This window comes from Equus asinus, chromosome 12, assembly GCF_041296235.1.
Source record: "Equus asinus isolate D_3611 breed Donkey chromosome 12, EquAss-T2T_v2, whole genome shotgun sequence".
Lineage (NCBI taxonomy): Eukaryota > Metazoa > Chordata > Mammalia > Perissodactyla > Equidae > Equus > Equus asinus.
The window spans coordinates 3092588-3118955 of record NC_091801.1 but is presented as its reverse complement, the minus strand read 5'-3'; the positions used below and the strand labels follow the sequence as shown (position 1 = coordinate 3118955).

At 41.8% G+C, this 26368-nt stretch overlaps 1 protein-coding gene across 1 annotated transcript; it reads left to right on the top strand.

The window, feature by feature from the left end:
- Positions 1-9075: 9075 nt before the first annotated feature.
- On the top strand, positions 9076-24475 carry CA2 (carbonic anhydrase 2). Its single transcript, XM_014839130.3, has 7 exons — positions 9076-9215; positions 10245-10442; positions 18583-18701; positions 19171-19263; positions 20243-20305; positions 22213-22368; positions 23681-24475. The coding sequence occupies exons 1-7, from the start codon at positions 9182-9184 to the stop codon at positions 23798-23800; spliced, it is 783 nt and encodes a 260-aa protein (XP_014694616.3). The 5' UTR covers positions 9076-9181; the 3' UTR covers positions 23801-24475.
- Positions 24476-26368: the final 1893 nt, after the last annotated feature.

Here is a 26368-nt window from a genome sequence, read left to right as displayed (position 1 = left end):
TTTGCAAATTTAAATTCCAAAATGAATTTAACTTAGCCTAAAGGAGACATGTTTTAAGAGATATAAAAGGAGATCCTCTACCAGGATATTTATCTCTTTTAGCACCATGCTTCTAATATGCAAATTGAAGAGGTAGGTTGGCAACAAGCCTGGGACATTGGACTCTGGTGATACGAATTGGCATGATTCATCCTAGCACTTGAAGTGCCTTCACAAGCTTGTCTGACTTTTCTCATTAGTGGCTTCAGTTGTCCACTTTAGTCAGCCCTGTGTGAGGATGCTCATAATAATTGCACATACCTAATAAAGATAACTCTTCCTAACTCAAATGCTTGTGTCACGGCCAGAAATGAGCATACTTTTGAAAATTCAATCATTTTCAACTGACACATTCTGCCCCACCTCAACCAAATGGATGGTCAATTCAGGTAAATTCCTGCCCTCCTCAAACAACACAGGCGATACGCCACATACGTACTTACGCACTTGTAATTACTACCTAGAGCATACTTTATAATATAGTTGAGGATTCCTTGAAGAAAACTTTTACTCAGGCAGTGAATTTTCTAGAAATCAAACTACTATTTATTTTGGTGGGGATGGTATTTTGTGGCTCAACTCATAACTTGATATGGAAATCTCTGGCTGCCTATTATAAATTTTTCTATTTAAAGGAGGATTTTAACCGTATTTCATCAGAGAAGGTCTAATTTCTTCCTTTTCATTGTTTTCTCTAACAAAGGGCCTGTTTTCAAGATTGTGAGGCATTCTAAGCCTCTTGTTCTTAGCAGCTTAATTGATATGAAACATTGACTAGGCCCCCAGAGGGGGAGAGAGTTTCAGAGGAATTATGAAATAACCACAAGGCGCTAAGAAGAACGTTTGCAGCTTGCTAAGAGGGTGGCGCTTCTAGCTTGGCAAAAGCAGTCAATATTTGATATATCATTTTAGAAGTATACACAAGTGATTAAAAAAACCTTTTCGAAAGGATTTCATGCTCTTCAAAACTGTTTGTGTGTCCACTATGAAAGAAATAAAAGTAAGTCAAAGAACGACATAGAAGCATCAAGGAGAGGAAAAAAATAGAAAGAAAGGCAACCTCCAAACATCACTGAAGACAAATTGTAGGCAACATGGCCATGGCACCCAAAGGAAGGGCTTATCAGGCATGCCATGGTGCCCAACACACTGGGCACAAAAGTCATGTTAAACAGTGATATCGGTGTCATTTCAAAGAAAGGACAGATAGCAGAGTAGAGGGTACAGGCGGCCTGCAAAACCCGGCTGCAGATCCCTGAGCCCCAGGCAGCAATGGACTCTGGGCTCTTTTTAGATGATGCTGGTCACTTGGGCACAGGTCCAATATAGGATTTCTAAAAACAAATTATACACACAAAGTCTTATACTTCTGTATATATTATAAAATATAAAAAAAGTAGAAATTTTTAAAGGGTGAAAAAAATAACTAGAAATCCAAATACTCATATTTTCTTCCTGCCACGGAGTGGCCCATCACAGTGCACTGCGCTGTGCGGGCAGCTGGTCTGGGGCCTTCCACCAACAAGACCAGGGTGGACAGTCTCCTGCCAGCCAGTCAACTTTGCTCCGCTCTGTGGTTCCTCCCCATGCCGAGCCACTGCTTCCTTTGCCATCTCTCCAATTGGGGATTAGTGAGAGTGGATGTGGAAGAGGATAACTGTATCACATAGGCTAGAAAACAGTGCACGTGGGCCCTGCTGTGAACTGTGAGAAGTCTGGCACACAGTTTTGACTGATCGGTTTTGACCTTGGGTTGGGTGGTTTTTGAATTGGTTATGAACTCGTTTAGCTCGGTCAAAAACAGCAAAAGGAAAAACAAGAAAAAGAAGAAAGAAAAAGGCAACCGATGATATAAAAGATAAATCAAGGGATATTTATTGTACTATTCCTTCTGTCCATTAAAATATTAAAATATGGACATAGATGTGACATTAATTTATTCATTCAAGTGTGTATTGTGTACAAGTCGTGATGCTCAAGTGAGAGAGAGAGAGAAAGAGAAAGAGACAGAGAGAGACACTGAGAAGCATAGAGGTAATTTGTATGTAATAATTTTGACAATTCTGCATGAAGTGGTAAAACGAATACACAAATAATATGAAGGAAAGAAGTGTAAAGAAAATGCGGTGGAGGGTCAAAGTCGGGAGCAATTTTCTTAGGTTATGTGTTACTTCTGTCTCCCCAAATCTTAATTTTGAGCAGTCAAAACCTTTCAAAAAATCTTTTCTTGCATCAAATGGACTAATTTCTCCTTGAGAATTTACCTGGATAATTACAAAATGAGCAAAATATAGAATTATACAATGTAACCATCTCTGTTTCCTTTAGCCCATGCACATATATTTTAGGATGATAGAAGTCCTAGTTTCCATTGGTATATTCTTCATACAGTTTCCAGAAAACCAAATTTACCTGGATCTAAGCCTTGGATGCGCTGTCCTGGGGTGAGGGAGGCCCTAGAAAAGCGTGAAGTCCTTTACTCCTGTCCTTAAACGGTGGTTAAAGGTGAGGTTCTCAGTGGGGAAAAGACATCACCCCACGGAGACACTTGAGGGCATCCTCACCAACAACCAAATGTAAAAAATTTTAAAAAGCATATATATTCAAATTTAAACTTTGGGTATGTTTTGCCTCTAGTTTATGACACTGTGAATCCTGACTCTTGCCCTTGATCAAGAGGAAAAAGTGACTTGGAATGCTGATGATTCCCCTTGCGGGGAAAATGTTACATTTTTCTTGTTACTAAAAGGAAGTCAAAAATTCCCCATACAAGGTGGTGATTTATAAGCAAAAGAGAAGTTCAACCATGTGATGAAGCTGCTATTAACATAATCAAGGGACCACGATTTGGGGAGGAAAGCCATTTCTGGTGGTGTGCTGAAGCAAAGTGAATCAACAATCATCTGAAAGTGCGGAGGGGGGATTTTATTCTTTTCTGTCCAGTCCAGCCAACAAAAGGTGAGGGCGGGCATACCACGGGCAAGCACTGTTCTGGAGCTCACATGTTGCTGGATACATACGTAACTCTTTTCAGACCTTTTACAAAGCATTAATTACTTTGTAGGTACTTTCAAGGCAGGGTTTCATGATCTTGGTGCTATTAACATTTTGAGTGAATAACTCTGCAATGGGGGTTGTTCTGCGCATTACAGGATGTTTAGCAGCATCACCCCCACCCCCCTCAGTTGTGACAACCAAAATGTCTCCAGACGTTGTCAAAATTGCCCCCAGTTAAGAACCAATGCTCGAAGAAGAGGTGGACCTTTTCTTATTAAATTGAGCATTTCGTGGTGCCCCAAGTGGCAACTGTCATGGCACATAAAACATTTAAAATATATAATTTGCATTTTTTTAGTATAATTATCCCACTTAACATCTCCATTCCAGTTCTAGTTGATTGAAATTTGATAACAATGTTTGAATTCACCAACTACTCTTAAAAACTAAGTAGATTTAATCGCTTATGGAAAAGTTTAAACGTTACTAGTTATCATGGAAAAAAAGACATATTTAGGAACTACTTTTTAGAAGTCTGAAAAGCAGCTTACCAAGGGAAGTTGAACTCATGTGTTGATTAAATGTAGAGTGAGTACTATCTCCTGCCACTTTAGTGGTTAGAGGGGGTTTAGTAAGAAACCCTAAAAATGGCCAGTATGCTGATATAACTGTCTGTTTTACAGAACGGGGTTGCACACATGGTCCTAATGCACCGTTACTACAACACCTCCGGCCCGCAGCAGGTGGCTCAGAGCCTCAGCCCTGGGGTAGGACTAGCTGGTTTCACGCTGGCTTCGCTACTTCCTGCTGGAACCTGAGGGAAAATGACATGTCTATGCCCCAGTGCCGCCTAGTGCAGGACTAAGTAAAACATTCAGAATCGTGCTCAGACCATAATCAGCTTTCAGTGAGTGTTATTTTCATCAGAGTAGGAATTCTAAAAATGTTCATTAAGTAAATGTGAATTTTTTCATCCAAGTTAGAGGAACATAAAAGCCAGTTTATTATTTTACAATAAGTACTATAAGGATAATTATAGCCTTTATTCAATGAAGATTATGAGCCAGAACCGTATCACCCTATCTTCCAGACATTCATTCTCAGCGTCATGCTCCGGAATGAGAATTTTCCCCTAATTTATAAATAAAGTCAGCGAGGTTCAGAGGAATTGCTTAGGTTGCTCAAGGTGATGGGGCACGTAAGTGTTGGAGCCAGAATCGGAACTCAAGCCAGTCTTCTTACAAAGTTGCTTCCCCTTGCACAACTGGCTGCCTCTCTACAATGACAAGAATCCCAGTGGTGCAGCTGACACACCAGGCGCCACGCTACTTTATAACTAAATCCACTTAACACTCGCAACAACCCTGGGTGATCTTATTACTTGTCAGATGCGGAAACGGAGGCTTGGGGAGGTTCTGTGGAGGGTAGGTCCTAGAAGCTGAATGCAAACTCACAGAACCCCAGCTCCTGGCCGCTGCCGGCTGCTGAACCCATGCTGTGGTAGAGGAATGGCAAGAGTCTCAGAGGCCCAGAGGAAAGCCAGAGCCCGGATTAAATGCCTTATAGGTCAGAGAGAGGAGTTTAGATCTTCTTGTGAAGGGTCATTTTCAGGCGGCCGAAGGCAAGGAAATGGGGGAGTAGCAAGAAGCATTCTGGGAACTTCCACTCACTTCTTCCTCTGTAAAATAAGGAATCAGACCAGATAATCTCTAACCTCCTTTTGTTCTGAAATACTATATTGATCCAGTTTACATCACTCCCTTCTCTACAATGTCGCAGTGGCGTCTCTGTGCAGTCAGTACAAAATGCTTCCCTAGCATCATGGTTTGCCTGCCTCTGACCTCACCAGTCACAAGCTTTTCTGTTCGAGAAATGTCCTCCATTGGGACCTTTACACTTACTGTTTCCTCTGCCTGAATTCTCCTTCCCCAATCTTTCCTTAATGGTTCCTGAAACATCACTTCCTTCAAGAGGTCTTCCAGGACTACTGCATCTAAAGTAACGTGCCCTCCCTCCTTGTTTTCTCTCTCATTCCCATTTTATTTTCCCCATGCCAATTACCACTGTTGGAAATTCACTTTTTTGTTGCTTATTCATTTATTGTACACAACCCCCATCCATCCCCATGTAAGCTCCCTGAGGGGAGGGATCCGGTTGTTCTGGTTCGCAGTAGTAGCCCCGTGAACGTAATAGTACTTGACAGATTTGCTGAATGAATGGATGAACAGAAGACTACAGCTTTGATAATGATAACGAACATTTCTCAAGCTCTAATTATTGTGCTGGGCTGCGTCCTGTACACCAATTAGATCCTGCACACATTGGATCCTCACCACAGCTCCACGAGGTCGGTATTATCATTATCCTAACTTGACAGACAAGGAAACGGAATCTTTGCAAGACCAAACAATTTGCCCCAAGTCAGAGAACCAGTAAATTAGCCCAGATTCAAAACAAGAAAGTCTAATTTGAGCGCAATGCTATTGTTAACTGACTGGCTTCTGTAAAGAGAAACTGCTGCTAACCCCGTTTGGATCAGTGGCCCCATAATTTCAAAGAGCATTACTCAGATAGTTACTGCTATGTCCTGGGGCTCAGGCTAGATAATGCTGATAGGTCCCCAGGATACAGGGGTGAATAATGTGATACAGTTCCCGACCCCAGGGGGCTCAGCTTAATAAGAAAAACAAATACGCAAGTGTGCTACAATGGATGTCTGCACGACCCAAACCTTGTGCTGCTGGAGGCTCCTTCTTCTTAATTGTCCCCGTGAACCTCGCCCAGGTATTTAATTTTGCATTCATTACATTATATTCTAACCACTTAGCACTGTCTAGGAGGAACTGACCAGCCGTCATTTACTGAGCGCCTTCCTGTAGCAGGTGATTTCCACATGGTCAATAACCAAGTCCTTACAGCAACCTGCGGAGGGCCGTAATTATTCCTACCTCACCAATGGGCAGCCGACAGCTGATGGGGTGCTGAATTATGATGTGATGGTTGCAGGGCAGCTTCTGATAAGAATGCACTATTACAAATATTAGGACAGAGCAATGTGTGTACAAAGACCCATGGGGGCCCTAAGAAGGAAGTGGCTGCCAGACACTTCCTTTAATACTACGATTGTAACAAACGGGAGACTATCTGGCTTTTTAGTATCTTATTAGTTTTGTAGTTTCAACGTTTAATAGACCACATATATCTCACTTTGTAAAATATATTAACAGGGGCTGGCCCCATGATTGAGTGGTTAAATTCACACGCTCTGCTTTGGCAGCCAGGGTTTGCAGGTTTGGATCCTGGGCACAGACCTACACGCCACTCATCAAGCCGTGCTGTGGCAGCAGCCCACACAGAAGAACTAGAAGGACTTATAATGGGATGTACAACTATGTATTGGGGCTTTGGGGAGGAAAAAAAAAAAGATTGGCGACAGACATTAGCTCAGGGCTAATCTCCAAAAAAAATATATTAACAGTATCTTTACTTTTGGGGGAAAAGCAAATACTTTTCCATTTTACTTTATACTTTTACCAAGATTAATATGTTAGAAGCTTTTTAATTATAATCATTAGAACACAGATTTCAAGATTTTTATATTATATTTTCCTGATATACAGCCTGTCATTTTTCCCTTCTGGGGCAGAAAAAAGTACCTTTCTTCAGGCACTGTACAGTTTCTTTCTTTAGAATTATTCTTAAATGAACCAGTCCTTCCCTCTAGTAGAAACACAGGTGCATGATAAAAAAATTACTATTTTTATTTTTAAAAACCCAGTATTAGGTAGTCTCTTGCATGTGACTCAGTCACAACCACTTGCTAAGAAATAAAGTTCGATTCTGAGTGACCGACATGAAGGCACAAAGCCATCACCATCATAAAAAACAAAACAAACTGAAAACTGGACAGATAATAAGACAATCACCGTAATACAAACAATGTTTAAAAAAACCATTAGGATCTCCGCTGAGCATCCGAAAGTGAGCTGCTCTCGGCCCTGCTGTGAGCATGTGACATTCCCCAACAGCAGCTCTGTGGGGAGAGTCTGCTCCACAGAGAATTAGCTCATTTTCTAGAAGGGAGAGAAGGGGGAAACTTGAATAATAAGAATCTATTTGGTGAACTGCAGTTTGAAGTTTTAGAGATAGTTAATCATCAAACTCTCCTATGACCTGCATGTTAGTAAAGCCACAATCCAGCTTCCCAGAGAATGAGAGACAAAGATCGCAGCCCATCGACCAGCCTGGCTACTCTCCTGGGGTCTTCAGAACCCACCTTACATCCATGGACTTGGTACTGAACTCTCAGCACTTACCAACAACAGCAAGGTCCTCTCCCTCGGAATTAAGTAAATATTTGAAAATTATGCAAAGAATTCAGATTCTTTCACTGGGCCCCACAAGAGACTCTGCAGCTACAGAAACACAAATCAAAGGTTCTTCTTCACATGAACTACATCTTGTGATGGTCCTAGAAACCGAAAATAGCTCATTGCTACTCTTCTGCCTAAGAATTCACTGTGACATTAACCAAAAGAGCCCCCCTGACGCACACACATAGATACATGCTTTTCTAGAGTCTTAGGACAAGAACAAGTAAATCCAAATATGAATCATATTTATTTGTGTGGAATTGACTGAAATAAATAGAAAACGATGATTTTGAGATCAACATTGCAAAAATTTACACTAATGTGATAATTTATCCTTTTGTTTCTCTACGTAAGTAATATGATGTCAAGTCTGACACCATCGCATGAAACTGCATCTTGCTTCTCCAATTTTAACTCTACTGCTCTGCTCTCAAAGATCACAGAGAGCCACAGGACAGAAAATCCTCCACCCCTTTTTGTGGCAAAGTCCCTTGAAGGAAATGAATTCTGTCCCCACCTCAAAACAGCCCTGACTTATCTGTCAGCTACCATGAGGACAATGCCTCAGGCCCACAGCACTTTCAGATGTCCACGAAGGTATTTTCTTTTAAAATCAGAAGGAAAAAAATGGACATTTAGGTCAAAGAAAATGTTTAAATATATCTTATTAGGATAGTAATCTTTACATCAATACAGCCATAAATAGGTGTGTGTGTTATGAAGATGGGGGCTCATAAAGGCAGAATGCATGGGGCACAGGTTGGTCATAACGCTGCCTTGCCTCAAAATTCTTTTGAATTCCTTCCTAGGTATGCCAGATGCCAAGTTTCCTTTATCAGCCAAGGAAGCTTCTCACATTTTGCAAGGAATTTTCTTTTACCCGATTCCTCTGACAAAAGTGACTTTTTTAGAAGTTTTGATAGTTTTAAATCAACATGTGCTCAACTGGGAAGTCTATCCCCCCAAAGTTAATTTTTTAAAGAAAAGAAGGAAGGTAGGAGGAGATGAGCACTTTGTATGAGACCTCACGGCTTGCAGGGAAATGCAACCCGCACGCTGGCCTCCACCGGGGCCGCCTCGCCTCTCCCGCTCTGTCCGCGGCCGGCCAGCAGGGGGCGCGCGGCCCTCAGCTCTCCAGCGCCGCAAGGACCGTATCCCTATTTGCCCCAAGGTCACAGCTCCTGACCGAGCCTGCCAGCCTCGGGCCGCGGACACCGGGAGGAAGCCCTCCGCGCTGGAGCCCCCGGCGCGAGCGGGCCGATGGGGCGAGGCGGGAGGGCTCCGAGGCCGGGGATGCGATCACAATGGGGCCAGAGGATGAAAGGCACCGGGGGCACGGGGCCCGAGCAGTCCGCGCCGCCGCCAGACTCCGCGCCCCGGAGGGGGATGGGGTGCGCGTAGACGCTCCGCAGCCCCACTTGGACCCAGCAGCCCGGGAGCCGCCGCCGCGCGCAGGGAGCTCGGGGCCGGTGCCCGCGCGGGGCCCCGGAGCCCGGGCCGCGGCCGAGGGGGGCGCACGGCGGGAGAGGAGCTCCCGAGCCGGCCCAGCGCCCGCCGAGAGGGCGCCCTCCCCGCCCCCGCGCCTCGCCCGGCACCTCCCCTCGCCGCTCGGGTCCACCCGGGCCCCCTCCCTCGGGCCGCCCCCGAGCACCAAGTTGGCGGGAGCCTATAAAAGCCGGTGACGGCGCGACCCGCGGACACACGGTGCAGGCGCCCGACAGCCGCCGCTACACCGGCGCCAGCTCCTGTCCTGCCCGGACCAGCGCGCAACCATGTCCCATCACTGGGGATACGGCCAGCACAACGGTGAGTGCGGGCGGCGGGCGGCGGCGGCGTCCCGCATCCCGCATCCCGGGCCCGGCCCCGAGCGCCCGCACCTGCCGTTTACCGCGGAAGCCCGCGTCTCCCCGTGCGGCGCCCCATCGCCCAGCCCGGGGCCGCTGTCGAGGAACGCCCGCGTCCCCGCGGCGCGCAGGGCCCGAGGGAGGACCAGACAGTCCCTCCCGGGTCACGCACGAGCCGGACACCAGCCAGCTGGACCTAGGAGGAAGCGAGGAAGGGTTGCAACCCCAAATTTTAGTTGTTGATGGCAGAGAAATTAGGGGATCCCTTACCCCCACACGCTGCATTTTCCGCACCACCTGTGGCTGAGCTCTCGGCACAAACTGCCCCGGGGGCATTTTCTTGGGCTGGTTTGAATCCATTGCGCTCATTTCTGAGTTTTCCATTCATCTCTCCACTTCTAATGCTGGGGGTCACCAGGAACCTGACTTTCTCATGGCCGCATATCTGGGCTCTCCGGAGCCAACAGATGCCAGAGGAAGACGTGTGTGGCACATCTTTGGGGGTTTGGGGCTTCCCAGGTGGTGGGGATACTGTCCATCAAAAGAGGGGTGCCCGCCTGAGCAGAGACTGCCCTGACATCTAGGAGGAAGACGAGAGGGCGGAATCCCAGGCTGCGGGATTGTTGGACATGAGCCTGCATGTTGTAAATCCCAACCACAAGCCCAATTTCAGTTGCTCCATTTCGGTAAAACCAGCGTAACATACAGAACACAGGTGTTGATGTGGCGCTCACTATTTGTCCTAAAAGCTCTCTGTATATTGATTCTAATTCTCACAACAACCTCTATCAGGTAGATGTTATTATTACCCCCATAGTACAAATGGGGAAACTGAGGCACAGGGTGAGTATTTTTCCAAAGGTTATTCGGCGGAGTGGGGCCACCAAAATTCAAACCGAGCAGACTGGCTCCAGACTCCTTGCCCTTTTCTAGGGGTCTGGATGTGCCCTTCCCCACACTGGGGGATTCACACGTCTCTTTGCAACCCCAGGACCCGAGCACTGGCATAAGGACTTCCCCATTGCCAAGGGACAGCGCCAGTCCCCTGTTGACATCAACACCAAAGCGGCTGTTCATGACGCTGCCCTGAAGCCTCTGGCTGTTCACTACGAGCAAGCGACCTCTCGGAGAATTGTCAACAACGGCCACTCTTTCAACGTGGAGTTTGATGACTCCCAGGACAAAGCAGGTCAGTGTTGAGAAAGGAACTCGTGCCTTTTAGCTGGTGACTCTGCTTTTCCAGCTAAAGGGAGGAATCAGGAGCAGTGGCAGGAAACCCCTTGAATGCTGGTTAATCCCAGTGCTCTGAGATGCCACTCTGATCCTCTTCATCAGGTTCCAGACTCTGAGAACTAGGCTAATTGCTCTGAGGTGGCCTGGGGCTGTTTCTCCCTTGTAAAATTCCAGGTTTCTAAGGAGGGCATTGAATAACAGTGATATGCCTGTGAAAAGTCGCAGGAGGCAAGATCCCCTGGCAATGAAGGATGAGGTTTGCAAAAAAATCAACTTTTAAGATTCTTTCTAAAATATTTGTTTTCCAGAATTGATGCCTGTCCAATAAAAAGTACATGTTGGTATGATCTTCCAGGCAGTGGTGAGAAGAGTGAGGAAAATCTGACAATTTAAAATCCTGAGATTCTCGGAAGTGTCGTATTTGTGAATATTTTCTCGGCGTTAGGCTAGTGTGATAAAGGTGGCAGTATAACTTGGTATTTACCCAGAAATTCATGCCACAGATGAAGATGTCTTAGAGTTGGTGGACATACCTGGCCCATTACTGACAAAACCAATTGCCATAATTTGTTTGTGGTAGAGCTGTTTACAGGACGCCTACTGAATGGGGCTTTTTTCTTGTTTAGAAAGAGGAGAACAATTCCAGTCAGTCCTAGTAACAGCCTTCTTTGCCCACTGGTCCATTTAATTGCCAAGTGTCCTATTTTCCTGAGGGCCTTCCCCTGAAGGTCATTGAGTGAATGGAGCTACAAACACATTGTGTGTGGTGCTATGGGAGTGAGGGGAGCATTGGGACAACATGAGAAAAGACAGAGAAAGCATTCAATCATGCTGTCAGAATTTTGGAGTAATGACCTATAGTACTAATATATTATATAAATGCAGTTATAACCATCATAGTCAAGTTGACTGTTCTTTTCCAGTAGCTATCCAATGTATTCAGTAGTTTTGAAAAAATTGTTCTTTCTGCCACCCTCCCCACCCCCCATCCCCCCCCACCCCCCCCACCCCCCCCACCCCCCCACCCCCCCCCCCCCCAGCTTCTAAAAACATTTGGACACTTGGCTTTCTGAAGTAGTGATTCTGGAAGACAATTTGAAGCAGGATAATGGGCAGATCATCTGAGCACTGTTTTCAACCTGTGTCCTGTGTGTACCTCACCCCAGTACGCACGCATATACACATGCACACACACAACATTCTGGCAGAGTATCATGATTTATTAGACTTAGATTATTAGACTTAGAAGAATATTTTCATGCAAGTCACTCCTTCAGTGATTCTGCTGCATTGCCTTCCCAAGCACGCCTCCCACTCCAAAGAAACCATGGTCAAATGATTAAATATAAGGGAAACAATTTCTTTCCATCACGTAAAGAATACTATGTATTTAGATTATATTATGTCAAGGGCAAAGTCTTGGCCATATTGTGCACATGGAAAGGATGCTATAAAATTTCATGTTTAGCTATTTAAAAAACAAAAGAAGTAAGCTACTTTAGTCTTTAGCTGTCAACTTTTTTTTTTAAGAGACACAATGAATGTATGTTTCAGTGCTGCCAGTGAAATCATTGTTTTCAATGGATGTAATGTCCGCTAATTATATACCTCATTGGATGCTACAGAGAAATTGGGTGCTTAAAGTCTTTTTTTGGAACAATGAGGAAACAAATATCTGATAAATGGAACCAAATGAGGCAACTCCCTGTATTCCTTACAAATTTGATGCTGAAATAAATTGTTCCAGTAATATATATTACCGGAAAGTGGATTTTAGCATTTAGTCTGATGGCTGGGAGCATAGACGGGGGTCAGACAGACCTGGGTTCAAGTGCCAGCTCTGCTACTAACTAGCTTGGTGGTCCTGGGAATGGTAGGAACTTAATCTCTGTAAGTTTTAGTTTTCTTGACTGTGAAATTGGAGTAGCAGTAGTGTCTGCCATGAGGAAGGATTAAATGGGACAGAATAGATGCACCTAGGTCAGTGCCTGGCACATAACAGTTCCTCAATAAATGACCACTGATGTTTGTCCAGTCCACAGCCATTTGTCTGACTTTATTAGTCAATTGCTGTAGCTATTGCACTCCTGATAAGACTTTTTTTTAAAGATTTGCCCTGATCTAACATCTATTGCCAACCTTCCTCTCTTTTTTTTCCCCCTCCTCAAAGCCACAGTACATAGTTGTATATTCTGGTTGTAAGTCTTTCTAGGTCTTCCATGTGAGCCGCTGCGACAGCATGGCTACTGACAGACAGGTGGTGTGGTTCTGCGCCCGGGAACTGAACCCGGGCTGCTGAAGTGGAGCATGACGAACTTTAACCACTAGGCCATCAGGGCTGGCTATCTGATGAGATTTTTGAAGAAAGTTTTCAATTCGTTTAAAGATCACTTCCCATCACTTGATGGTATTTTAAGATTTTATTTTACTATGTTCCCAATCATCCCTTTTATCACATTAAAGTATGTTCTGATTTTATATATGACGTTATTATATATTTATACACTTTACCATGAATATATCAACTTCTGGTGGATTTCTACATGAGCAGTAACTCATCAGAGCTAGCCACATTTTCTAACTACTTCTTCTGGTGAATAACATACATTATTAAAGCAACTGGCTGTGTTTAGATTGTGAAACAGATGAAAACCAAGGCATTTCAATGGGGGCTCAAACCCATGTCTTAGGGACACGTGTGTTATTCACCTAGTTCTTATACCAAAAAATGCTTACTAACACCAATTAAATGAAAGATAAGCTGGGCATCATGAGGGTAGGATGGAGTCTTGGTCGCTCTGCTCTATCCCCAGAGCCCTTTGCTGGGGATACCTACAGTAAAAAGACCTAGACAGGACAGACACTGACAGTGACTTTGACAAGTGCAACAGGAAGGCCTCCACGGAACTGTGGAAGTTTGCAGAAGGCTCAGGAGTTGGCCTGAGTAAGTCAGGAAAGACTCTAGGGTAAATAAGGCTTACGTTGAGGCTTGAAGGGTTTCAGTGTCTTGGAGGAGACGCAGGCCGAGGGAAGTGGGAGGGTCCAGGGGCCTGGCGAGAGCTCCGTGTGTTCTCCAGACGGGCCAGGAGGCTCCGTGAAACAAGGGGGGCAGTGAACGTTAGGCAGACTCCTCTCCGTGGCGTATGAAAGACTCCTTTGTAATTGTGCCCGTACTGCTTCAACATTTCACCTGTTTTGGTTAAACAAGGAAGCATTTTTTTTTCCTAGAATGAAGAATATGTTAAATGTTGATATTAAGCGAAAACACATCTACAGAATAAAAAAACAAAACGATCATACCCTGCAGAGAAACCCCTTTGAGACTTTCTTTTAAGATCCTCGAGTTAGAACAAGTGGTGCAGATACTCCGGTCAAACCCGCTTAAAATAAACACGAAGAAACAGAATGCTGAAGAGGTTAAGGAGCTTGCTGGCGGGCTCCTTCCTAGTTTGTTGGAGTGTGGCTAAAGGACCATCACTTAGAGAAGTTGAATACGAATCTTTGAATGATAGCCATAGTTAGCATTTAGTGTGTGCGTACCATGTTTTAAAAAACTGACAGACTTTTGTGTACGCTTCAGCCTAAAAATAATTTATTCATTGGTCACTCAATTGTTTTAGATCAACAGTTTAACATCTCTTTTTGTTAGGAGTTATTTTTATGTTGTTAACATTTTTGGATATTCTTTACCATTTCTTTTCTACATTTAAATGCTTCAGTTCACTTACTTTTTTTTTTCCTCAGTGAGATTTCAGTCTTCTGGAACTTCTTACAGATCCAGATTTTCAAAAATCTCAAATGTTATCTTATTCCCAAACTTAAATACTGGAGTGTGAGGAGCTGAGCTGGTAGAATTTATTACTATGTTTAAGCTTGAGAGAATTCTTTGTAAATGTGAAGTTAATGGGCTTTAACTAGATGATTGAGTTAAAGCTCTCATCAATCTTCGAAATTCCTTTAAAAATAAACCACCTTAAATTAATGAAAAGTTGTTAATCCTGTTAGTTTTTTTTTTTAATTATTAAAAAATACCTCTCTGTTTGAGATCTTTTATTACTAGATTTATTTGGGAGAAAAGAATAGTAGTCAAATTATTAACTCCTACCAACTTATTAACTTTTATTAATGAGTTTGAAATTCTCCTGCTTTACTGCAAAGTTAGAGGCAAATAGCATTGAAAGAACGATGCCCGCATTACTGGGCCAACCCATATACAACTCTCATGTCATTTCTGTGTTTTAGAATTGGAATATTTTTATCTGTTGATATTAGTCCAAGAACAGAGCAGGAAGCAAGCGGAGTTCACCTGTGCTCATTTCGAGCAGACCGTTGTCTGGATGATGGAGTGGATGTTCCTACTTGAGGTCTGCTGGATTTGTAGGACATGCTATTGAAGCTTGACAATTTTCCTCCCACAAACAGTCATAAGTTAAAAGGAAGCATAACAACAAGAAACGAAAGGACTTGTCATGCATACTGTGAATGTTGTGAGCACAACCCTCAACCCCAAAACCCCCAGAACCCTAAACCCTAAGCCCAAAACCCCAAACATTCTAAACATTGTATTTAATTACATTCATGTCAAGAGTTTCTTTTTTTACTCTTGGAGAATTGCCATATACCTGCAACTAACAGGAAACTTCTGTTCTCTTGAATTTTAGTTGTATTTACTGTAGTGAAAATAACAGCTAACCAGTTCACTCCTTTAAAAGAAATGGAATGTGGGCGTCTTTTTCTCAGATTTGTCTACATTGACATTCATTTCCTTAACTTTAGAGGGTAGCTTTAGGATTATTGGCTACTGCCAAAAAAAGCAAAACAGTAATGCCTGATTCAATAATTTTCAAATTATTCATAGAGAAGATTGTTCACCTGCTAGAAATGCTGTGTTTTCAGTAGACTTAATTCATTTACTTCATTAGTGGGAACTCCCTTACATTTTAGTTTTAGACTAAGGATTATTGGGATAATTTATTTGTATTTTGGATTTAAGAGGGATTATTGACATTCACCAAGGTCTTTAGTTTGTTATTTGGATGCGTCTTATATTAAGTAGGAATAAAGTGATTAGGAAGAAAAACTTCAAAAATGTTAAATTTTCTAGTTTTTTAATTTGTAGAAGTAGTCTGATTTATTTCAATATTACTAGAGTGAATCTCTGAATTTTCACAAATAACATATAATCTACATAATATTCCCAAGTAATATGTATAGGAAGACAGATTATAATGTTATATTTCGTGTTTATTTTGTGTTTCTTTTGTCTTTTTGTTCTTTTGTGGGTTTTTTTGGTGAGGAAGATTGGCCCTGAGCCAACATCTGTTGCCAATCTTCCTATTTTTGCTTGAGAAAGATTGTCCCTGAGCTAACATCTGTACCAATCTTCCTCTATTTTATATGTGGGACACCTGCCACAGTGTGGCTTGACAAGCAGTGCTAGGTCGGTGCCCGGGATTTGAACCTGCAAACCCTGGGCTACCAAAGTGGAGCATGTGAACTTAACTACTATGCCACTGGGCGGGCCCCTTAATTTTGTGTTTTATATATATAATATGCATAACTGATGGCAGATCATGAAAATTAGAATCAGCTGGAGCAAGAGCTCCACCTCTTAATTTTGGATTTAAATTTGGATTTAAATTAAGTTTGGGGAGTCCTGAAAAAGACATCCAAGTGGAAAACCTCCTGTATGTACCTCCATCCCTTGTGGAACACATTTCTATGGTGCAATACCTCACTGACTCTTCAGAGCCCCACTAACATGGCTCAGTTTTACAGAGAAAAGAATATGCAGTCAGCAATTTCTGCTATTTTTTAAAATTATTTTTGTGTTATAAAAACAGATTTCATTCTAAACTGGGATAGTTTAGAAAATGGCATGTAGCCATCAAAATAAATGAATAAATAAGTAGGTATGCAATATAGTGTAAGCTCCTTATCTTTCAACCAAATGTCATCTTTTCTATTTATCAAAAAAGACGTATGCTACCTTTATTCAAGTATGGCAATTTATTATTATAACAATGTTTTTGAGGGACTTCATTGACTAAACTCCATGCTAAGAATTTGCTGAGAAATAACCAACTACCTGAAGAAGACTAGAAATTTCTGTTTTTTGTAGCAATTAAGCTTTAAGAATTTAATAACCTTTCCTAATTACAATGGGCTTCTAATCTGCATAGCCACCCAGCTTTATTTTAACAGGAGCTAAAACAGGTATCTGATAACAATAGATTAGCACTGAATGTGTTTAACCACTGAACCCCAAGCGTTTCTTTTTTTAGTATTAGCAAGCTTTGTTTAATAAAGGCTCATATACACTCTCGCTTAATTCTAAATGTTCTCTGAAGTAAGTAAGTTAGGTTGGAATCTTAAGATCTGCAAGGAAGTGAATAAGAAGTAGAAATAGCAATAAGCTTTATTATCTTTAAAATTTAAGATTCTGATATGATTTTTCACAGGGGAAAGGAGATACATTCAGAAAGATCACTTATCTCAAATGATTAATATAGTTTTTTTTAAACTAATTTTAACGCTTGGTAGAATTAATGATGTTACAAATGGTTTTATAATCAGTCAGCTAGCTAGTAGCTTTAAAAAGTTATAATAAAGCAATTAATTTCAGTATCAGTTTATTTCATAAATATATATTTTGTTTTAAGGGTATATCATTATGAAAAATGGCAATTCTTTCATGTTTTAAAAAAGCCTATTTTCTGGGGATTAGGCTAATTCTTTCCTTACAGAATCATCAGATTAAAAGAAAACTTTTACGATAAGTTGTTTTTAAGTTTCAAGAGATCTGATTTTATCAGGATACATCCAAATTCATGTTTCTTAACAGATCTGTAATATGACACTATTTATAATTCGCTCTTTTTCTTTTTCATTCTTCTTTTTGTCTCCTGGCCTATTGTCAGGCAAAGCTGGCAGCCAGAGGCTCTATCAGGAGCCCTCGAAAGGCCCCACCTCCTGAATGTCCCCAGCCAGCTTCATCTTTTCTCTGAATAGACAAAGGGGTGTTGCTACCATCTCAGCACGGTTAGGTGAAGTTGAGCGAACAAACTTTGTTGTAACAAGGACTTTGTCTCTCCGTTTTGAAAGCCGAAGTTAGTTTGGGCTCGTTCTTTATGGAATTGTAAACCAAAGCTAATAAAATACACTCACAGCCACAGATGGTTTCATCCCAGTTCTGGAGAAATAAAGTTGAAGTGGTAGAACTAAACTAATTTTAAAAGCTTTTAAATATATTGGTTAAATCCCATCAATACATATAAGTTAGATAAAAATTTTTTTGGAGGGAATGGGGGAATCAGTGATTTCATACTATTTTAATCCCTCCCCCCTTTTTTTTTGAGGAAGATTAGCCCTGAGCTAACGTCTGCTGCCAATCCTCCTCTTTTTGCTGAGGAAGACTGGTCTGAGCTAATATCTATGCCCATCTTCCTCTACTTTAACGTGGGACGCCTGCCACAGCGTGGCTTTTGTCAAGCGGTGCCAAGACCTCACCAGGGATCCGAATCGACGAACCCTGGGCCATCCAAGTGGAACGCTCAAACTTAACCGCTGTGCCACCGGGCCAGCCCCTTAATCCCCTCTTAAGACACAAGTCATTAATCATCTACAGATAGACTGTAGTCTAAGGATGTGTTTCCTAGTGTTGATTTTACTGTAACAAAGTTGCATTAATACCAGAATGGGCAAGCAGCTGCACAGCGCTTCTTCAGGGATTCAGAGAGGACTTAATGGTTCCTAGAATTTCCTCTCTGAACCTGAACCTGTGACTCCAGAACAGACCCAGTCCTCAGAAGACAGACGGGACAAGCATCCATCCTTCACCCTACACAAGTGAGGGAAAACGAAATGATCGTGCTCAGCACCATAGACTCAAGCTGAGTGTGGATTTAATTTTCACAGAGTAAAAATATTGCTTCAGGCATAAATTTAGTATTGTAAAAAGAGAGTAAAGATTGTAATATTTAGTAGTGTGGGTTTCATGTGCAGATGCATGTACGAGTGTGTGTGTGCATATATGTAAATGTGTGTATATATATGTATGCACACACACATATATACATGTATTTTTAAAATTTCAGTGCTGCAAGGAGGACCCCTCACTGGCACTTACAGGCTGATCCAGTTTCACTTTCACTGGGGCTCGTCTGATGGACAAGGTTCTGAGCATACTGTGGACAAAAAGAAGTATGCTGCGGAGGTAAGATATACTCTTTTTCTCCCAAAGCTTAATTTTGTAGATTCAACTCAAACCAAGCGAGCCACTGCTTTTACAAAGGACCTTTGCATTTGCTTCTTACAACCTTTATTTGTGATTTTACAATTGATGCCACAAAACCTCCTCTGTGACCTCCACAGACACCATGGGCACAAAGTGAACAAATTCAAATGGGAAGATCCTGTTTTAATGTAAATCTACAAATAAGATTTGCGTCTTCCTTCAAAACTGTGCAACCTTTTGTCTTGGAGTTGTTGATGAAATCGCTTGCTATTATGCCAAGTAGTGGATAATTAGAATTAAAACGAAAGGAAAGTTTATATTTAAAATTACCCACATTTTCACTTTTTTAGTAACCTCTAGCTATGAAGAAAAGATCACTGGATAAAATCTGGAGGCTCCTATTCTGTAAATCCTTCACTCTTTGTGGTTTTGTCTCCTCTTGCTTTAGCTTCACTTGGTTCATTGGAACACCAAATACGGGGATTTTGGAAAAGCTGTGCAGCAACCTGATGGACTGGCTGTTGTGGGTGTTTTTTTGAAGGTTAGTTGATGGCCTAATTCTTTTTTCCCCCCCTGTTTTCAAGAAAGATTAACCAGACAGAACATTCATAACAAACAGGACATTCTACAAAGAGCCCAGGAAATGCCTTTGGCTCCCAAGTATTTTCAGAGATAATTTCCCCTTCATATCTGCTGGTTGTGATGGAGATGGAAGACAAGGAGAATATTTGAGAGGTATTTACTAGGTACATGTGGAATGTGATATGAGAATGTTCTATGACATACTTCAGATGACTACTAGTCTTTTTTCTTCAACCTTAAGCTAGATATTACTATTTCACAAAAGACGATGTTAAATTTAGATCAAGTTTTGGAGGTGAAGGACAGTGACTCCATATAGGTTGAGCTGCCCCCTACACAGTTGTAAAGCGAGTGAAGAAAGGTCTGGGCTGAAGATTCGTGGGCCCCAAAATCATATGTCGAGATAGAAGCTACAAGTGTATATGAAATCATCCAAGGAAAGCATGAAGAGGAGATGATAAAGCTGCTGAGTGAGCAACCCTGAGAGACAGCAAACCCTAAGGCATTTAAGTCAGTGGGAAAGATGCTAATTAAATGACTAAACAGGAATACAGGAGTCAAGGGAGGTTCAGGAGGCTGAGGGGCAGAAGGAAAGCCAAGAGAGGAGAGAATTTTGAAAAGCAGGGAAGATAGTGTAACATCATGCAAGGAGATTAAGGTAAGTACTTGAACAGTGTTGGCTGTGGCAGTTGGAGGTCATTGGTGACATTTGAGAGGGTAGTTTCACGGGAACCATAGGGGCAGAAGCAGAGGGAGTTTGTCAGAGAAAGTAGGGAAGTCCGTGGCGCCGATGTAATCAAACCAAGACGGATGGATGTCACATCGCGAGTGGTGGATTTAGTTCACCATTTGGAGAAATTTATGCTAGAGTTGCCCGGTTCAAAACTGGTGTGGTACCAACTGGAATACAGTGTCTTGTCCCTCGTGTCTTTCTATAGGTTGGTGGTGCTAAACCAGGCCTACAGAAAGTCCTTGATGTGCTGGATTCCATTACAACAAAGGTACGATTGAATTTTCTGCCACCTCAATAGGGTACTTATTTTCCATACCCCACAGGTTTTGGAAAGTTCTTTTGATCCAATTGAGTAGTCTCCGTTTGATAGATGGTATTTGGATGAGTGGTTAATAAAGGTAAAATGTTGCCTGTATGTATATATTTAACTTTTCTTTATCCGAAAGTTGATCCTAACACTAGTATAATTTTAAGACGTACTTATTTAATTTGCTTCCCATCATTTGAACATTCATATACAAGAATCAGAGAATCTCATGATTGCAAAAAGGCTGAAAGATCATCTGGTCAAATTGTTCACTCATTCATGCAGTAGATATTTATTGAGTGCTTAGTACCTGCCAGTCACTTTGTTTACCCGGGAAGTACAATGGTGAGCATGTCGAATAAGGCCCTGCTTCGTGAAGATTTATATTCTATAACCCCTTTGAATTCCTCCATCTCAGGTTTAAGTCCTCTGAGGTCACTGAGCATCTGCTTAAATACTGTAGTCACCGGGGCAGCCCTGGCTTTCTAGAGCTCATCCTTGAATTGAAGCAGCATTTGTCTTCTGAAATGCTCACCTGTTACTCCCAGCTTGACCCCTTTGAATCGTATAGAATGAACCTGATCTGAAAACACTGATTAGAAAAGATATATGCACCCTCATGTTCCTTGCAGCATTATTTACCATTGCGAAGACATGAAACAACCTAAGTGTCCACCAACAGGTGAATGGATAAAGAAAATGTGATGTGTGTGTGTATATATATATATATATATATATAGTGGAATGTTATTTGGCCATAAAAAAGAATGAAATCTTGCCATTTGTGACAACATGGATAGGCCTTGAGGACGTCAGGCTAAGTGAAATAAGTCAGACAGAGAAAGACAAATACCACATGAACTCACTTGTATGTGGAATCTAAACAAACAAACAAAAACAAGCTCATAGATACAGAGAACAGATTGGTAGTTGCCAGAGGTGGAGGATGGGAAGGTGAAATGGGTGAAAGAGGTCAAAGGGACAGATTTCCAGTTATAAAATAAGTAAGTCTTGGGGATGTAATGTACAGCCTGGTGACTGTAGTTATAATACTGTATTGCATATTAAGAGAGTAGATCTTAAAAGTTCTTACCAAAAGAAAAAACTCTGTAACTATGTATGGTGACGAATGTTAACTAGATTTATTGTGCTCATTTCACAATATATGCAAATATTGAATCATTACATTATATACCTGAGACTATTATAGTGTTGTATGTCAATTATACCTCAATAAAAAAAACCAATCTGACACCTCTCCCATATGACCCTGTTCTCTCTCTCACAGCCTTTCACCTACACCTGGGCTAATTATGTTTAGTTCCCTTTCGACTCAAATGACAGCTTTCTCTCTTTGCAACCATCTTGTGGCCCTTCTGGTAACCACTCCTGTTTGCATCTGTTGCTTTAAAAGTGTGGTGTCCAGAACGGAAGACAGGTCTGTACTTTTGATCCAGCCGTCAGCTAGGATAGCATGACAGTTACCTCCCCATCAAGGATACTATATTTTTGTAACTGCAGCCTAAAGTTGCATCGTTTCAGTGGCAGTGGTTTCACTTTCAACACTGCCTGTGATGAGTTAATGACTTAATGGAAAATATAGGGGATTATTTTAGAGGACAAGATGAGAAAGAGACAGGTGAAAATAAGAGTCAGGTTCTCTTGCTCATATCTGCCAATCAGTGTTTCCAAGTCAAATACCTTCTGTTAATGTCTTTTTATTTTGTTTTCTGGTGAACGTGGCGGACCTCTCTTTACAAAGAAGCTTTTCTGGCTATCAGAGGGGAATATTCACGTGTCCTACTCTCCGGCCTGCCCCCTGCTCTGGGCGTGTGACATTTGTAACCCGTGTATTTGCCTTGTTCCAGGGCAAGAGCGCAGACTTCACTAACTTTGATCCTCGTGGCCTCCTCCCTGAAAGCTTGGACTACTGGACCTACCCAGGCTCCCTCACCACCCCTCCTCTTCTGGAATGCGTGACCTGGATTGTGCTCAGGGAGCCCATCAGCGTTAGCAGCGAGCAGGTCAGTTTGCTGGAGAGGTGGAACCTTTAGTCCAGGCAGAGGAGCTGGCCTTTGGAGTTGGGCAGACCTGGGGTTTACCTCTCTTCCCGCTGGAGCTCGCTGTGGAGCTAGTGCCTGCAAAAGTGCTTAGCAAATAAACAGCTTTCAATAAATATTTGTTATTAGCTGTAACCTTAGGGAGTTAGTTTTACTGTGCAAAATTGGATAAAATTGAAGAGTAAATGAGAAAGGTGTCTGTCACCTAATCCTTTTTTGTAAGCCTTGAGGAAACCGAGGCCCAGAACGATGAGATTTCCTATTCAAGGTCACACAGGTGTGGGTGATCACGTCCGGCCTACTGCTCGCTCACAGAGCTTACTGCAGTTTTATTTACGTCAGAATACATTTCTGAATTCTGACAAAGGAGAGCGTTATCCCTTGGAGAAAAGATACCTATTAGAACTCACTTCAAGTGGCTTTAGCAGTGTAGACCAGACACCCTCACATTTCCCATACAATGGAGTTTGTGATGTTCAAGTGATCAGTGCCTTGTGGTAACTATGGTTGTGTGTATTACAATAGTTGACTTGGATCCAAGTTGCCCTCGTGGAGGGTGACTGGGAACCATTATTGGACCAAAGGGAGCAGGTTAAAAGCCGTTGATTTTTGGGCTGCTACATTATTGCCCAAACCACCCTTCTGCGTTTAGGTCAAGTCTTGCTTAGGGAAAGGGAAGTACCATTTGGCAAAAGCAACCTCAAAGAATCAGGAGACTGGTTGGGGGCTGCCTGTGTCATGTCACTGGACCAGGGAACTGAAACGAGTTTTAAGCTGATAAAGATCAACCAACGACAAGGATTTGAGACCCCAACTTGGGCAGGTTCATTTCCGTGGTTCTATATGTTTAAGGAAAGATGCCAGCTGGTTCCTGGGCCCGGGGGCTTGCAGGTCCTGGACCACTTTATCTAATTGTACAAATGGGGCGTTTATCTTCCTTGGGGCGGGAAATGAAACTTTAATTTAGATCTAGAATTGTTATTAGTATTTTACGTCTCAGAAGTATTTTATAGGCTTTTTGATGCTTGATTAGAAAATTAAAAGAGAAAAACACAAGCTCACTGAAAATTTCTTTCCAAATGACAGCAATGATTTTTGGTGTATTTTATAGAAACTGATTTGTATGTAAAAGCATACATATATAATCTATATGTGGTTATATATCTATTGGGAATCAAATTAAATTTTGAACATTAATACATGGTGCTGTGAATATTGGGGAATGTATTTTAAGATATAACACAAGCATGTAAGAGAATACTATTGTGTCTTTTAGCTGTTGAAATTCCGTAGTCTTAATTTCAACGCGGAGGGCAAACCTGAAGAACCAATGGTGGACAACTGGCGCCCGGCTCAGCCGCTGAACAACAGACAGATCAGAGCATCCTTCAAGTAGGATGGTCCCACAGCAGGGGCCACTTGATGAATCTCTGGGTTTTCCTTTAGCTGAACACAAATCTCCCTTGGTGACTTTGGGCCTGCCTGCTTTGCATCTGGTGTTCTGGACCCTTCATCTCTCACCTGATGTGCTTACTGATAAAATGTGAAGCGCTAGACCAATTGTTGTGCTTGACAGAATTGCCACGACCAGCGCTCTGCTCCCCGTAGTAGCCTTTTTGTAGCAGAGAATATGCTGTAAGGAACAGTGTCCGCAGCGTGTGGGGGGTGAGACCCACGCTCCGTCACTGAAAGGCTATTTTTAAAATATAGGAAAGTAGAATGCTTGAGTGCAAATCTAGGTCGTGAGAGAAATTGAGCCATGTAATGTAAATCAGGTCAAATAGTCATGATTCTGTGTAATGTAAATCAGATAAAATAGACGTTCATGATTCCAAGATGTTATATTAGAGAAAAATTTTAAAAGTCTTATATATTTGTAGCCATATTATCTTAAATATGAATTAGGTTGTAATTTAGTGACTTTTGAATTACAGAGATGTAAATGAAGTATTATCTGTAAAAATTGTTATAATTATAGTTGTGATACAGAGTATATTTCCATTCAGATAATATATCGTAACTTAATAAATTGTATTTTAGATATATTCTCTAATAAAATCCAGAATTCTAATTTGGGTTATTTTATTTTATGCTGGGCAGTGGGTAATATGGAGGAGCAAACATCTACTTTTGTAATTCATATTAATTCGTTATTAATAATGAGCCTTGTAATTGCTTTACCCATAATGGAAGGAGTCGCCAGAAGAGGGAAAACCCAAAGGTCGCTTGCTCTTTGCCGAGCACTGTTGTAGGCACTTTCTGAGCACTCCCTCCCGTGGGCTTCGCATGGACTAGTCCTGCCAGGGAGAGAAGAACTGACTGCGTGAGAAGCAGCAAGGGGACAAAGGGGCAACTACCGAATCAGTATATATTCTCCTTGGGAAGGAAATAAAGGAAAACTCATTTTATTCAAAAAGAAAATTCAAGTGGTACCCAGAAGTGAAAGAGTAATTCGAATCCTAGCAAGGCAAATTATACCTATTAGAATTAGAAAGAAGGGTGAGCAAAGGAAATAAAAATCCCCCACGATTATGACTGTTTGGGATTTAGCTCCATGCCTGGACCCTGGGATGTTTGGCTGATGAGTTATTCTGGACAGCGTGTTTAACACATAACTCAGGTTCTGCACTTGGGGGAATAAAAAGTCTTTGTTACTTGGGATAGAAAAGTCTCTAAGCTGATTTACACCCTGGCCTGCATTCCAAAAAAATTCTGCCGAGTTTTATGCAGGAGAAAGTTCACAAGCTTTGGAGTTTGATGATTTGTTTTGAATTCCAGCTCTTCTCAATCTCTCTGATCCTGGGTGTAAAAAGAGGAGAACACCCAGGATTGTGATAATTATATGAGGTAATGTCTGGTGTATAGGAGGTGGTCAAAAATAACACTATTTTTTGGTGAGGAAGATTGGCCCTGAGCTAACATCTGCCAGTCTTCCTCTATTTTGTATGTGGGATGCTGCCACAGCATGGCTTGATGAGCAGTGTGCAGGTCTGTGCCCAGGATCCGAACCCACAAACCCCAGCCTGCAGAAGCAGAGCGTGCAGACTTAATCACTATGCCACTGAGCCAGCCCCCCAAATAACACTTTTTTAATATATATTTTTTTCTTTTGTGATTCTGTCAACTGTAACATCAACTTTTCTTAGTTTCCTGGAATGAGGCTTCTTCCCAAAGTGATTGTTGATTGCTTTGGGTCTAGGACCCATAAAGCCTACCTTAGATACAATTGTGTGTGAACTAAAGGTAAGCCTGCTCCAGCTGGTTGCTGGGGGCCTCCTCTAAATACAAAATGAAGAGTTTAATTCATGCATATTTTTATATATTGGTTTTCAGTTATATACTGAACCAGAAACTGAGATCTATATATGGAATGAATTATGTGCTTGGTATTTAACCGATGAGCTCCAGATACTGCAATGAATATATTTGATGTCTCTCTCAGCTGGAATTAAATTTAATCAGGAGATACAATTTTCTTGATTTTTTTTTTTGAGAAACAAAGTTTTGCCCTATTTGTAATGTGCACAAATTATTCTAATTTATACCAGTGCTTTCCAAATTTTCCATCAAAATATTCCTTGGAGAACTATCTCCTGAGACACAGTTTGAAGCTTCTCTAAAGTCACAGGTTTTGTTAAACTTATTCAAAATTTCCATTCTCCTCTGTATTATAGTCATGTTCATTTCTAATATAAAATGTTTTAATGGGCTTATTATAATTAATAAAATTGGCACTCTTGGAACGTTTATTCTGCAACTTATGGTCACCTCTCCTTGTGAGGTGTACCTGCTGGGACCCATGTAGCTCCAATTTGAGAAGTACAAATACAGTGATGCTGGGAGGCAGGAAAGAACAATTTAAACATTAAACCTGGAGGGTTTTGATTCTATTTAGTTTTCAAGGACAACTGTTAATTATCAATAGAGTTCACCTTGATACCTTAAGGGATATCAAAGTCGGTAT